Source organism: Passer montanus, unplaced genomic scaffold (genome assembly GCF_014805655.1).
Source record: "Passer montanus isolate IOZ18808 unplaced genomic scaffold, ASM1480565v1 scaffold32, whole genome shotgun sequence".
Classification (NCBI taxonomy): domain Eukaryota; kingdom Metazoa; phylum Chordata; class Aves; order Passeriformes; family Passeridae; genus Passer; species Passer montanus.
In genome coordinates this window covers 4,918,693-4,933,986 of record NW_024367930.1, presented here as the reverse complement: position 1 = coordinate 4,933,986, position 15,294 = coordinate 4,918,693, and the positions used below count along the sequence as shown (strand labels likewise).

At 35.3% G+C, this 15,294-nt stretch overlaps 1 protein-coding gene across 1 annotated transcript in view; it reads right to left on the bottom strand.

The window, feature by feature from the left end:
* Positions 1–15,294, bottom strand: part of CNTNAP2 (contactin associated protein 2) — a 1,016,974-nt gene that overhangs the window by 296,050 nt on the left and 705,630 nt on the right. Inside the window, exon 13 of the mRNA XM_039715193.1 lies at positions 10,934–11,134. Coding sequence (XP_039571127.1) covers positions 10,934–11,134 — 201 coding nt within the window. The remainder of the gene's footprint in view (positions 1–10,933; positions 11,135–15,294) is intronic.

Below are 15,294 nucleotides of genomic sequence, written 5' to 3'. Positions count from 1 at the left end.
TCTAAACTGTTTGAAAATCCTAATAATAGTAAAGTGTATGAGTAAAATAGAGTACCAAGCTATGAGGGATAAAGCATGAAATAAATTTATTACATTAAGTTTATAGAAAGAGCATCACACAATGTGGCAACAGAAAAATAATTTCTCTTCAATGTTAAAATGATCTATTTTTGCAAATATCTATATTTCAGTAAAACTAAATCAGCAGAAATAAACAGCAATTTGTGGTGTTGATAATCACAGGACTGTAATCTGCATTTAAATTTGACACATTTTTGTTGCAGGTTATGGTTGTTTTACTGTAGATAATTACAGATATTACAAGTATTTTCATTAATATAGGAGGAATTTTGGGAGATTCCCATTTGGATTTTATTATTAAACTCTTAATAATAGACTCTGGCTAATTATTGTGTATTTCTGTAGCCCTATGCACAGATGTGCAGGTTTAGGTATCCTCTCTGGCAATCACTGTCATTACCAAGTTTGATACATTTTTTTTCAAAATTTTGTCACATTATTTTTGCATAGGAAAATACACAACAGAACAGAGCTCTACTTTTTCGAGAATTACAGTAATCCCAGCCATCACTTTTTCTTAAGTTTCTCCTTAAATAATGAATTATTCCCTAAAGTGGGTTATTTAAAAGCCAGAGAGATAGAAAAGACAGAAAAAGTTGCTTGCTGTAACTCTCCTTCAACTTTATTAATGAAACTTCTTATTAATTACAGAATTTGCTCTTTGAAACCAATCTAAGGAAGCTATTACTTGCTGTCTTGGATAAATTATTAAACCAGGAATACACTCTCAAGATGTTCTGTGACTTGCAAAGAAATAAAGCTATTCCTTCAGATTGCGGGATTGCAAGTGATTTTAATAAAAGCTTCTGCAAAGTGAAATACATTCTTCTGCCAAGAATCATGCCAAGACGTGCATATGAGAGAGAGAATGCACTCATGTATGCCATTTTCTATCTGCCAAACCTGTTGTACAATGCAAAGAAATCTTCTGTGGCTTTAGAGGGGGCTTGTATTTTCTTTCAGCAGAGCTGAATTGAGCTAAGAGCTCCTTGTGTCCTGCCCCAGTGCTCCAGGGCATGCAAGTCCCAGGAGCCCTGGACTGCAAAGGTAAGGTACTTTCTGGAGTGCTTTTCCACTTTGGTCCTTCTTTAATTCTCATTAGAGAATCTATAATAATTGTTATGCCTGCCTGCCTACCAATGCCCACCCATTTGCCTTGGAAGGATATTCAAACGGGCAGGAAACGAGGTGTTCAGGTTGCTCAGGGCATCTGCAAGATGTAATTGGAGAGCAAGGCTCCGAGAAGCAATATAAATGTTCCTTGCTGTCAGTGTTACTCTGCCTGAGTTTACAGACAGATCAAACCTAGTGCCATATGCCTGATACTTGAGAACTCCTTTTATTTGAAATCAAAATATTTTATGAATCAAAACACTTTTTAAAATTAACAAGAGAGCAGGGAGACTTATAAACCCGAAAATGACAACTTGAAGATGCCACCAACTTTACTGATGAAGTGCAGAGGCACTGGGAATAAAATAGCAGCAAGAAGATGCTCATCACCCTAGTCCAGTGAATTGTTGTTAATAATCAGTCTTAATATAGAAGACAGGATTTCAGTAAGGTCCATGTTTCTTCCATTAGTGTTGCAGTAAAATTAATCTGAGAGAAATCTCAAAGAATATCCTGAAGTGTGACAGAAGTAATTTTAAAATTTGTTTTGATCCTGCTCAACTTATTTTTTCATGATTTTGTTAGCATGAAAGCATTGCAATTTTTCAGTCATTGCAGAGATGAGAAGCTATTCTATTATCATCCTTCAGTCATAACTCCTAGCAAGGATTATAAAGCTTGGGAGTCAGAGAAAAATGATCCTTTAATACACTGAATTGAGAGGAAATTTTTTGTATGCTTGTTCTTGAAATATAGATATACAGTGAATTCTTGATTAATAGGTATATAATGAAAAGATTACCGAAGATAGCACAACATTCAAAAAACTATCGAGCCTTTTTTCTCTTTCTCTGAACATTTGTTCATATGGTTGTACTACCTTGAATAAAGTTAAATCTTGTACTGGAACGTGATTGTGAACAACAGAACTTGTCATTAGGCCAAAAATCAAGGTGCAGTATTAATCAGAGCAAGGGTCAAGATATTTTGGTTCAGCAAGAGTAGTTTGCCCTTTGCTTAGCATGGTAAAGGTTGATCTGCACTGAGCACTAAACCATGGCCAGCAAACATCTCAGTTCCTCAGTACTGCTGCATTCCAAGACACTACACAGAAAATTTTAAACAAACAAAATCAAATTCAAACAAACCAAAAATCCCTAAAATTTTGAGATTTTGTTATTTGTAGGTGAAAAAATTGGCATAATGGCAAAGAGCATCATCACACATGGATTATCTTATATGTTCACAATTTTTTTGTTCCAGTTTGCAATTCCAGGTTTTCCAAAAAAGAAATTGGTTCAGTATCTCTTACAAACATTCTTGCTACTTGACATAGTGCTTTGCAAAAAAACCCAAAATGATAAAAACTAAGTCCATGCCATAGGGCACAGATGATTAAAAAAGAAGGGAAGCTTTGATCTCTTACTCCTGTGTCATTCAACAGTAGCACTACTGTAAATACTATTAAGATCTTACAAAAGCGTATATTAAATCAGATTATGTTACAAATATCAGAGGTAGAGACAGAAAGAGACATCAAAGAGGAATGAGTAGTGAAAAGAGAAAAAAAAGTTAAAAGAAGTTTTGAGATGGACCAATGCTAGCAGAAAGCAGATTATGTATTCTTAAGGTGGTGGAAGAAAAGATTCCCTTAAATGATACATAATGTTCCAAAATACAAATATTTCTGTGAATGCAATTTAACCTTGATACAATACACTCATTATAGCCATGAATCTATGGAAATGCTAGGTAATTTTTAAAATAGCTTGACAGATATCAAATATATCTTAAGTTCATGAATTAGTAAGATCTATCCTCTAAGTAACATGTATCTAATTAGACATCCATAGTTTACACAAAGCATCATTGTTGCTGGTGTGTCAATGCACAGGATCTTAAAATGTTGTAGGTGAAACCCCACTATTAGCTGTGGAAAATATATTTGCTTTACAGAGTCCATGCTGACTACCAAAGTACACGTCCAGAAGAAATGAGTAAAATAGGTCCTTTCTATGGTAACTGAGACAGCAGCAAGCACAAACTTACTGCTGCTTTCTGAAAATTATTATAGTTCAGCTGCTAAATTGGTAACTGCTTCCAAATCTTTAGCTGCTGCTTCTGAGAAGCTGGACTGCATGTCAATCTTTCGCATCTTGTTAGCAGCTTTATCTTTACCATTGCACCAGACAACAAATGCCTATATTCAAAGTTTAATTTCAGCTAGTAGAAGTGGCTGAAATTTCATCTTCTTTTTTTTTTTTTTTTTAAATCTGCAGATCCACTTTTCCAGAAAATATTGTTATTGATTTTTTAATCAATAAATCCTATTAATCAAATGAAACATCTTTCCCACTTATTCTATGAATCTTAGGAAGTGATCATGAATCATTTTGACTGGCAACAAAAATTTCCTGAAAGCAGAATTTATTGTCCATATGTCTTTTCAGTAAAGTGTCTATCTTATGGAAAATCAGAGGAAAATTAAGCTTTTTTGTCTTCTCACATTGACTAATCTCACATAACAAAATATTTCAAAAGGAAAAGGATCTTGTTGAAGTTATTCCTTCTAAAAAGAAGGAGATAATTTCTTTTTGTATAAACACCTATATGGATACAGATCTCCACCAAGAAATCTGCAGGTACCTATGGCATGTGCAACAGGCACCTACAGGCATGAAAGTTCAAGAGGACAATGAACTCTCCTCCCCCAGATTATAGCAGCAATGATGCTGCATGAACCTGATATTATAACAGGCTGTACTTTTCTCACACTCCCTTTAAGCTTTAGTAAACCCTATTGCTGTCTTCATATACACCCAGGCAGTGTTGGCATTGTTTTATCAGTCACAAATATATGCAGACTGTGTATGTAGTCATTGTGATTCATGGAGAGAATGTACATTACAAAGAAAACATGGAAAAGTAGAGAATATCCATGTGGATTACTCACAAGGTGAAAAGGGAAAAGTATTTCAGGCGTTCTGTTTCAGATACAATCCAGAAAAAACATTTTAATAGACTGAGTTGATAAATAACATCTAGCATAAATACATGAAAAGTACAGTAAAAAAAATACTCCTGGAAAAAGTCCGGGGCAGTTCATACCTCAAATAGTCACACATATATTAATAATCATACCATATGCATTCTCCATATTCTGTTTGTATGCATTTGCTGTGTTCCAGAGGTTTACCTGAACTCACAAGGAAAAGCCTGTACCATATCAAGAGTGGGATCTGGCAACATTACTAACAACAAAAAACAATTGTTACAAAGCAGTTCCAGACATTAACTGATGGCTGTTTAAACAGGTAGAAATCTTTCCAAATACACAAGTTATAGCTCAGTGCCCCAGACTGTCAGGGTAAAATGTAGGAAAGCCTTACTCTAACCTTCAGAAGAAGGGTAAAAGTGCCAGCCTCAAGAAATCAAACAGTATTGCCTCACCCATGAAAACAGGGCAGGCAATGTTATAGTAATAGTTGAACCCTTGTTATCTTATGATGCAAAACACTGGGCAATTAATGAAGAAGAGAACAAGAGAAGATCATAACACAATAGGGGATGGAGCTCTGTTTTATGCACTAGAAAATGCCAGTTTAGCTCTGTATGTATAGATGAATTATTCATACAGTTCTTTCTGACACATTCATTTCAGGAATGGGAGTGAAGAAAGAAACTGGATATTTTTACTGCAGATTTGCATAGGAAAATATACTCAGAGCACTGCAAATGCATTTAGGATATGGGTAGGGAGAAATTCTTGACAAGACACACAATGATGCACCACCCAGATCCATTTTGTCTGAGAAATTAATAAACTAATCTGTTTTGGTCATTCACCAGGAAGGATAACTTTTCCCCAAAACAACCTGTGTTTGTGAAGAAGCAGTGTCTGTAATTATTTCTGTGAAAACATTAACCATGAACAGTTTAAACAACTTTTATAAAACATGATGCAATAAAAGCAGTGGGGAAAGTATTGACTTTCTCTAATTTTCTTTTAAGAAGTAACGATAATGAATCTTTTCCCATAATAGGTAGATCACATTCACACAGAAAGAGGGTATGAGAAACAATTGGTTTGGAACATTCTGCTAGAACTGCAAAGTTAAAACTCATATGCATAACTTTTTATTTAAAAGGCATAGCAAAAAAAAACCCCTAGAGTTCACTGCACTGCAGTTACATTTTTGATAGAGGCTTTCTAATATTCACAAGGCTCCTGTCAGCTACTGCTATTTCTAACAAACACCAAAGCAACACATATCCTTTTCCACTTTAGTGATACTGGATTAAATCTAATTCCTACAGAACAGCAATGAAAACTTGGAAAATTAGCATAAATATTTCACCAGCTAAAAGAATGATGAAGATTGAGTAAAATTTGGAGACTGTGATTACAGTACCAAAAAACTGCAAAGAAATTGGTAAGAGATAAGCAAAGGGGCAGAGCAAACCAGAGAAGGTTGTATTAACAACTGTCTGGAAAAAAATGCCCTCAAGATAATAATTTATTTGTTTACCATTTACCTAGGAGGACTGATGCGTATTTTGTGAGAAACATTTAGCATATGAATTATTTTGTGCTTCTGTTGTATGGCAGCATAATGATGACTAATGGAAAAATAAATCCCCAAAAGCTAATGGTTTCTACTTCTAGGGCAAGAGCATGCAGATCAGAGTGGAGCAAGGTCATTATTTCTGCTATCCTTGTGCTTTAAAAATTACTGGAAGTTGAAATCAGCTTTTCTAGAACATTGAGAAGAAGGGGTCAATCAATATTATTAAGGCTGGACAAGATACATGACAGCTTAGGGGAATGTCTTCTGGAAGAAGATTGAAAACAGAATGATGAAGCCAGAGCAAGTTTTAGAGAGACTTCCATTCATCACTGTAGTACTGCAGAAATCCTATTCCTCCCTCAGACTCTTTTCCAAAAACTCTTGTTAAGCAGGAATTATGTCTGCAACTAGCACTCTAGATCACTTAATGGGTAGTGATGGCAAAGTTCATAAGTTCATTAAGTTCTGATTTGGATGGCTACTGAGGAAAAATAGCGTATTGCAATTTTAAACTTTGTTTTTATCTCAATCTGTGCATTAATCTTAGTTCCTACTGGTGTTATGATTGCTTTATTGTAACTGAAACAACCAAACCTCAAATTAAGTTTTCTATTTCACCTGTTTAGCTCCTAAATTCATGAAGCTGTTGTCTCATTTTCTCCAGAGACAACAAGGCATGAAACAGTAATTCATGTACTGCAATAACTCTGCTATATGTTTTTCATATGCTGCCTGCAGGCACAGTGAATAGGAATAAAAATTGGAACAAAACACCAACAGATCTTGCTCTGCTCTCTGTATCTATGCTTTTAGTACCCACTCTCTGATTATTTGTTACAGTTCCTATAGCTCTGGGAAATGGCAGACACAGATACTGGGAATACAGCAGCCCTTCTCCCTTCAGGGTTTCATTCCCAGGGTGAGAGGAAGGAAGGCAGGATCAGCATGCAGTTCCCTCCCTTTTTCCCAGGCAAAAATCAATGGCTCATGGAAAATTTCATACCAAGAAAGTCACAAATGGGTATTATTAGGAAGTCTCTTGAAAAAAGTGGATGAAGGTGTACAATCTTATTAACTAATGTTTTGCATTCTTTGAGCATTTGGTATCACTGCTGTCTAATTTTGTTTCTACAGCAAAGAAGGGAAGCTTCTTTCTATAAGAGCAAATTGGTACTATATATTGCACTGCCTCTTTCCCCCTTGTTAACCAGTGGGCACAAAAGGACTTTCTTCCACATCCAGGCTCCTCTGCAAATAAGGGAAATGTCCTATCACCTCCCATATCAACTGGAAAGTATATAGGCATCAAGAACCCCAAAACCAGACAGCTTTCTGCATGTCCTGAGTACTAAACATATTATTATCCTCTCAAAATAGATGTTTCCAAGGGAACAAGCAGAAAAGAGGATATGAGAAATGCAATTGTAAAAGAGAAAAACAACCCCCAAAAATCTACACTTTGTTTTTTTTTCAAATTTACATATATTTATGTTATTACGCTGCAATTATGATCCATGAACTTACTATTTCAATCATTTATTAGCTTCCATAGTTATTTGAATTGCCAAGATTAAGCCTCTATCATGATCATAGCTGCATACTCATAAAGAAATTACTATTCTAAAAAAGCATATCTAAATAGACAATAAGAAGCATCAATCTCATGCTGACACAAAAAACCAAAACCAAAAAACAACAGCAAAACCTGCAATATTCACAGCAAATCTATACCAAAGTCAGGAGCATAAAGGCTGTGAGATAACAGCAGCTACTGCAGGATCCCTGCTTGAAAACTGTTTCCTCAGAAATTTATGGTGTACCCATAATTTTACTGTTTCTTTGGATAACATAGTGTTTTTTCAGCAGAGGTGTCTGGTTTTGTACTTCCTTAAGAAAGTCACCAAGTTATTTTGACTAATTTTGTTTTTTGAATAATCTTTAGTGAGGCTTTGAAACAGACCCATAGGTTTGAACATAATTCATAATATATTGGGCTGGAAGTTCAAGCCAAAAAACCCCAAAGCCAAAACAGAAAAGACAGAAGATTGCATTTCCAGATAGCTTTTGCTGATTACTAGACAAGGACTGTTCATTCAGCTTTGAGCAGAAAATTGAACCAGATGACCTTCTGCAGTACCTTCAAACCTGAATTTTCCTGGAGCCTTATGAGATCCCTAGGTACGTTTTCAGAAGTCACTTATGACTTCATTTACATGGAACTTATTACTATCTTCCCTCAGACTAAGTAGAAAGGCAGTGGCATTATTACCTGTAAAATCACTCCCAATCCCTCTTACCATCAATGATTTTAAGCTAGGATGTGGATGTTACTTTGCTTGGATGAAAACTCATATTAAGAAAAAAAGACATGGACATGAAACAAAAGTCTTTAAGTCTAAAACTCATAACAGAAGAATAAGAATTCTTAGTTTGCACAAATTTTCATATATCCCTCTGAAATCACAGGACAATGAGAACTCTTTGAGTGCTGTGCCTGCAGCCAAAAAAACCTCACAATGAAACGGGCTTATCAATATGAAGGCTTTTCTCAAACACAGAATTTTGATGTAGTTTCTGTTTCATACTAAAAATGTTATTTAAGCTATTATTAGCAGCAGAATCTGTGGAATTTTACATATCTCTACCTTGTCAGGAAACACCACAACATAAAGCAGCAAAAGCTGTAGTCTACTTACAGCTAATAATTACCTGTCATTAATAGATAAATAAACAGCTGGATTCGTGATTTGTTTAAATATGTTAACTGAGCAATTTCTCCCTGGGAAGGAACCATGTTGTAAAGTGACAGGATTCACAGGAGACAAAAACTGAAAAAGCTGAATTCCTTATCTTCTCCGTCTTCTCAGTTCTCTTTGATGCACTTTAAAACAAAAGGATCTTTCTATCCTAAATAGATTTAAAACATGTGAAATGTGTATGTGGAAAAGTCAAGGCCACAAACACTATCCTGATCCCATGATGTTAATATTCACTACAATACCACCAGCACTTTTCTCACTTCCTGGGAAATACAAAATCTTTTTATTTCTTCTACTTTTTTTCCTTTAATTTCTTTGTGTGGGAACTGTACTGCAATGATTTATATACAAAGCTCAGTGGTGGAAGATGCCACATGAGTGCTTTGAGCTGTGCTGTGAGATGAATAGGGTGTCAAAATATATTCAGCAAATATGGCAATCCTCCAGAACAGAGAAAGGTATGAAAAATTATTTCCTTAGTTTAGAAACCATACACTGAAGCCAAAAGCCCATAGAAAGAAAATGTATTGGCTTCTTTCCCACTAACACACAAATCACTGTTGTTCTATGTGTACAAACCACTACAGGTGTTATGCAAACACTGCAGTGTGATTTTTTGTTACTGTCTAGGTAAAAATAATCTTTGATGCTTCTTTCTCTTGCTTAAAAGGCAAAAAAAAACCCCAAACCCACATTACAGAAAATCTGTTGAAACTCACCTTCCAGACAAAAAAAAAGGCTTATAAAAATTTCTAAGAGAAATTATTTTTCCATATAAAAGATGAAAACTGAAGAAGGGGATACCTGCAAAGTATGCTCAAAATTTTCTAAGAACCTTAAAAATTTAGTATTTGGAACTGCTTGTTCCTTAAAAATAGCAATCAGCAGGTTATTATTTTTTGTGCTGCTTAATTGTCCTTTAAATCTAGAAGCTAGGGTAAACACCTGCAATTATAGCATATATGTATTATAATATAAACATATATTAACAAGTACAAATTGAAATAATAGTCTTATACATATCAAGAAGAAGAATCTAACACTGCACTCTGTTCAAACTATGAGCTTTCTAAGCACAATATCTCCAGCTCTATGACCAAATAAATTTGCCTTCTAAATACTTGCCAAAGCTGCATTCATATACAACTTTTCTGAAGCATATGCAAGCAGGGAGCTTGTATCTATCAGCAGAATCTAATTAGAACACCTCTAGTTATGAACATGATTCAGGATCCTGTACATTAAGGCTCAAGAAGGAAAAAATAATTTTCCACATTGCAGGGTCTCTGTGCTACGCTAAATTAAGCAAAATAACAGCAACAGAGACAAACCATGTATTAGAAATAGTTAAAAAACAGCAGGGAGGATCGAGAGGAGTAACAAGCATTACTGTGTCTATTAACTAATGGAATGCTTATGGAAATAAGAATAAGATACACATTCATTCCAAATGAATACTTATCTACAGCACCATAAGAAAATATAAAAAAAAAATTTATGAGGGAAAGTAACATAAAGTATAACAGTGTAAGAATGCAGCCACTAAATTAGTCTGAAATACATTTGAATTGCTCTTATCACAATAAACTCAGTTCACAATCACAAAAATATGTTATATGTTTCCACTTATAAACTAGTCTTCCCTAAGTACCATTAAGATTTATTCAACATCAAAATCTATCATACACAATTAGGACATATATAAAGTACTTGCTACATATTAATAGAGCTTGTAAAATATAATTCCTTCTTTGTGTGCTAATTCTGGAACAACTGATACTTTTGTCTTTATTGGTTACAGTAACATTTGTTGAGGAGTCACATACAGAAAGGGTCCAGTAAAACTACACAGCAAAAGAAGAATCTTACACTTAATCTACTTGTAGGTAATAGCATATAATTTCTCACAAAATTGCATTACTGACCATGCCATTCTCTACAATGTAGAAGGCATCTGATTACCCACAAATGCTCTGCATTTAAGAAACTGCTTCAAAAGTGTTAGTGGAAAAATTTTAACCTTCATTCAACCAGTGCCCTTGCTGACTGTAGCATATGAAAGCTGACAACCAGAAAAACAGGATAAAGTTCAAAGCAATTTTTCAATGCCTCTATTGATTAGACTTTAAAACTTACTGTGTTTACTGAATGCCACCTGCTTCAAGGAGCAACAGATCTGAGAGGAGAACACACAAACACTTGGTGCAATACCAATCGTTTTAGTAGTGAGCAAACAGGCAAATTTCTTAAGAAAATAATATCTTCTGTATTTTCACCCTCTTTGTCAACTTGAACAAAGGAGAACAAAGACGTGTGTTCAATGAATGGACTTACCTAACAGCAATAACTGTTAAATTGTTGAGTTAAAGCTCGTTAACACTGTATTTAATGGATATCCCATTCTCAGCCTACCTGGTGTATTCAGCAGCCGGGACATTTTGCAAGAATAGGAGATAAACTGCTCACAGTATTCAGCACTACTGGTAATGGCAGAAATCTGGTCCATTGTGGCACTGTAGTTAAGCTGCAGCACAGATAACTTCTCCGGGCTGTTGCCTCCCACAGAAGTCTGCACTTGCAGATCATGGTACACAGTTGTCCATACTTTATCCTCTGAAAGAGAGAGCAAGAAAGACAAGACAAGAGCCGGTAAAGACACAGACAATGGAACTAAGTTCAAATAAACTTAGGCCTTTGACAAAAGATAAAAGTGTTCTGCAAGATATTTGTTGAGGTGGTAGTGGGAAAGGAGGGCACTACACATGAAAGGTCATCATGTGACGGCATAGTTTGAAGTATGAACTGATGAAGGGAAGAAACTCTCATCACCTTTATGAAAAGGTACCAAATATACCAGGAGAGAAGTCTTAAAAAACTGATGCTCACAGCTACATATGGAACTAACAAGGATCAACTTTGATTAGAAAGGCAGAAGCCTGATGTGCTAAAGATTCAAAGCCTTTATGAGAAGAACATTCACTGTGCATGATAAATTGCTGTGGGCTGGAGAGCAACATTGCTTTAGTAAAGTAGTAGTAAAGTAACAAGAAGCAAGCACCAAATTCTGATGTGGTTACACATTTAGCAATTAACACTGAAAATTTTTCCACATTTTTTTACCCAATATGTGTTCTAGGCTAAAACAAAAGTACTGCTTATTGAGACTTAAATATTTTAAAACAGCAGCACCATATAACTTTACTGATTATGGTTATGGTACAGATAGTACCATAGGAACTAATCAAAGTAGAATGAAAATACAAAATCTTCTGTTTAGTTGTGAAAAGGCACAAAGAAGAAGGAAAGACGACTTCAAATTTTTTAATAAGAAATACAGCAATATTGGCCAAAACTCAACACCTCCAACAAACTTTTTTTGCAGGGTCATACAAAAAGTGTGTTATATCCAACACAGAACAGTGTATAGATGCATTATATTTCTCTAAACTACTGAAAAATAAGTCACTAGAAATGTTACAAATGTGAACCATTTCTCAGTAGTTACCAGAGAAGATTTAAGATGAGGTATTATAATAATGAAACAGCACATCCCACACTCCTTTTGTAGCAAGATTTGTTGAAGTTGGAAGGAAGTTTAGAAAGGAAACAAAGACAAGGCACAGAAACCTTTCTGTTATAGACCAACCATTTATTTTTCTTAGAGGGACATTCCACTGAACCAAAATGAAAAAAAATATTATCTGAGTAATATAGGGCTTCAGAATGAAAACTATGAAGATTCAGTCAATATTATTGATACTGTCTTCCTGTAAGAATGCTATTCTATCACTTAGGTGTGAAGAATTTTTAAAATTTAGGTTGACTGGGTACCACTCTAAAAATCCACTATCTCAGCTTATATGTACTACTCATATTGTGCATCTCACATAGACAAGGACTGAAATAGGTCAACTATCCTTTGTAAATAAACCATAGAAAATTCTCTTTTCTCTATATATTAACCTGAAACACATTACCACAAAATTTCCTAGAAGTGAATCAGATTTTGTCAGTAATAGATGTCATGTAAGGTTCTTTCACATTTTAAATTGTTTTTCTGTTTTTCTTTTAATTTTTCTGCCTTATATATTTCTACCCCTGAGGGCAAAGTCAAATAAATCTGTCTTGAAATAAAAAATGCAGAACCTTAAAAACATCACAAGGAATCTACTCTGGTGTCTTAAACTGGCTTGTAAGAAAGCCCAGATTCCCAAATGAGTCAGGCCTTTTCTCTAGCTGCTCTGTCAAGCAACACCACTGACCGCAGTTGTCCTTCAGAGATGCAGAAACAAAACACACCCACACTGCTAACTTTGCTGTATTTATCAAAAAACCTGATTCTCCAGGGAGATCACCTGGCATTTTCTAAGTATACTAATTCACCTGACAGATGTACCTTACAGCAATAAAACCCATAAAATGTAGTGCATTGCAGTATGTTTTCAATTCTTCTATGTAAATCTCTTGCCTGTTAATGCAAATCTCAGTCATTCTAAAATTTGTGGCCTGCACTTTGATATTTTAACTATATGGAAACACTTTGCCAAACTGACACACACTCAAAAGTTCTTCAGTATTTCACCAAGTTCACAGGAATGTGCTTACATACACTATGAGTTTTGGTGCAACCCAGAGTAAAGATAGCTCTCCACATTATGATTATCCTTATCTCCAGGATTCTGCACTCTGCCTTATTTTCCAGTCTTAATTTTTACTGCATAATGTCAGGCTATTTTGGATTATATTGGAATCATGTGGACTCATCTGTTTGCAACTGATATGGTGTTAAGTCTTTCTAATCAAATGTTCAGAGATAAGGTAAGTAAAGCAGACAAATCCTCCACAGGTTGTACACATGACTAGCCAAATGAGATGAAATTCAGTGTGTGATGCAAGATGGTTATTATTTTAATAGTCATATCCTTAGTCCAAAGCTCTTTGTAAAACACAACAATATTTTAGCATTGAGAAAAAGAAATTTAAAAAATCAGGAGAAAGGAATCCTGCTCCCAAGAACCAATAAATTTTTTTTAATTGTCAGCTGTCAAATTATATAGAAAATATAATCCAGTTTTGTTAAAAGCCTCGTATGGAAGTTTTCTGCAGACTAATTTTCAAGAAAGGATTGAGATATTTTACACATTCACTGACAAAAACCTCTCATTTGTGTCAGAAAATGTTGTACATGTAAGAGCACAAAAGCATCAGCAAGGAATGTACTAGGACAATTAAAGCCTCATATTGGATTTTTGATCCAGCAAAGACTCCTAGACTAGCCACTAAGAAGGTACAGAATGTGACTAGCAACAGGAATTGTGTTAGGCACTATGTTTGAGAAGGAATTTTCCTTTGGATAGTAGATTCTAGCCAATATACAGTCATTTCCCCTCCAAGTCAGGAAGCTTAATCTTTACTGTGGCACACTGTACTAAAAATGATGTAAACATACTCCTCTCAGTCAAATGCATCCTCTGAACATCTTCAGGACCTTTCTGAAGTGTTACTAATAGTTAAGTTCTTGTTGCACCTTGCAATAGGTCTTTTTATCAACATACAAACATATGTGCATAAAGTCAATAATCTTTTACAGAAAAGCAACTCAATCTCTTCCTGCTGTCTAAAAGATGATGGGAGATTGATTAGGATACATTTGGTCAGATAATGAAAATAAACCTAGATCTTATTTCACTTGCAACTAATTTTTTGATAATCTGGCTCAAAAGACCCATGAACACATTCAGCAAGCTGTCCAAACTCTGGAAGCTGAAGTACCTGTGCCTGCAGGTAAGGCACAGAGAGAGGGTGGAGCAGAAGTTGCAGCTGGTGTACAGGAAGGAAGCTTCTTCTCTGAGTAAGGAATGGTCTTCACATATTTTCCTGATTTAACTATATAGCAATTCCATGACACAAGGACCAAAACTGTAGGGAATGGTAGAGCTTTTCCGGGGCTGGGAAAACACATTAATAGGGTAATGTGGTCACAGACAAAAATCCATCTCCCCTCTGCACCAAATGCAGACTCCTGAATACATATAGTTATATATATGTGGGGCTGGCTTCAAGGTATCTTGAAGACTCAAAGGAGATAGATGCCAGGCAGAAATCTCAACTTTATCTGCTGAGTGCTGATTACGAACTGCTTTTTGCCTTTTAGTCTTAAAAATTTGTTAACATGTTTACACTTCCAATGGAAAGCAGCTAGGCTTTATAACTTGAAGATAAGACAAATCTTCACTCATGTTTTCAGTTTCTCAGAAACTCCTCATTTCTTGAAACCATTCTTGAGAGAGATGGAATCAGTACCCAGCTTGCAGTCACCTTCCGTTACACTAAAGATAATGTAGATAGCTCACATGATCTCAAATTCTGTATCTTCACCATTTATGGCAGAGTCCCTAGGTAGCTGAGAACAGATTATGGTATTCATAGTTAATATATACTTGTTTTCTGTCAATAGTACACAGAAGTCCCATTTAAGGTACACAGAAGTGAAAAAATCTGTCCTAGTTAACAGTAATTTGCTATGTATTCCTGGCAATTACTGTCACCACAATACTGGAATGAGTATTCCCCTAATACACAAGCAGTTATTTATATATCAGAAGAACACCTGGCATATGGCTATTGCTAACCACAAGTGTTTAGAGACAATTTGTCAGCCACAGCTGTGTGCATGACTTAGGCCCCACCAAAATACATTTCCCCTAGACATGGAAGTATATGAGCTCCTAACTAGGCTGATTCTGTCTTCCTCACTGGAGGACAGAGTACCA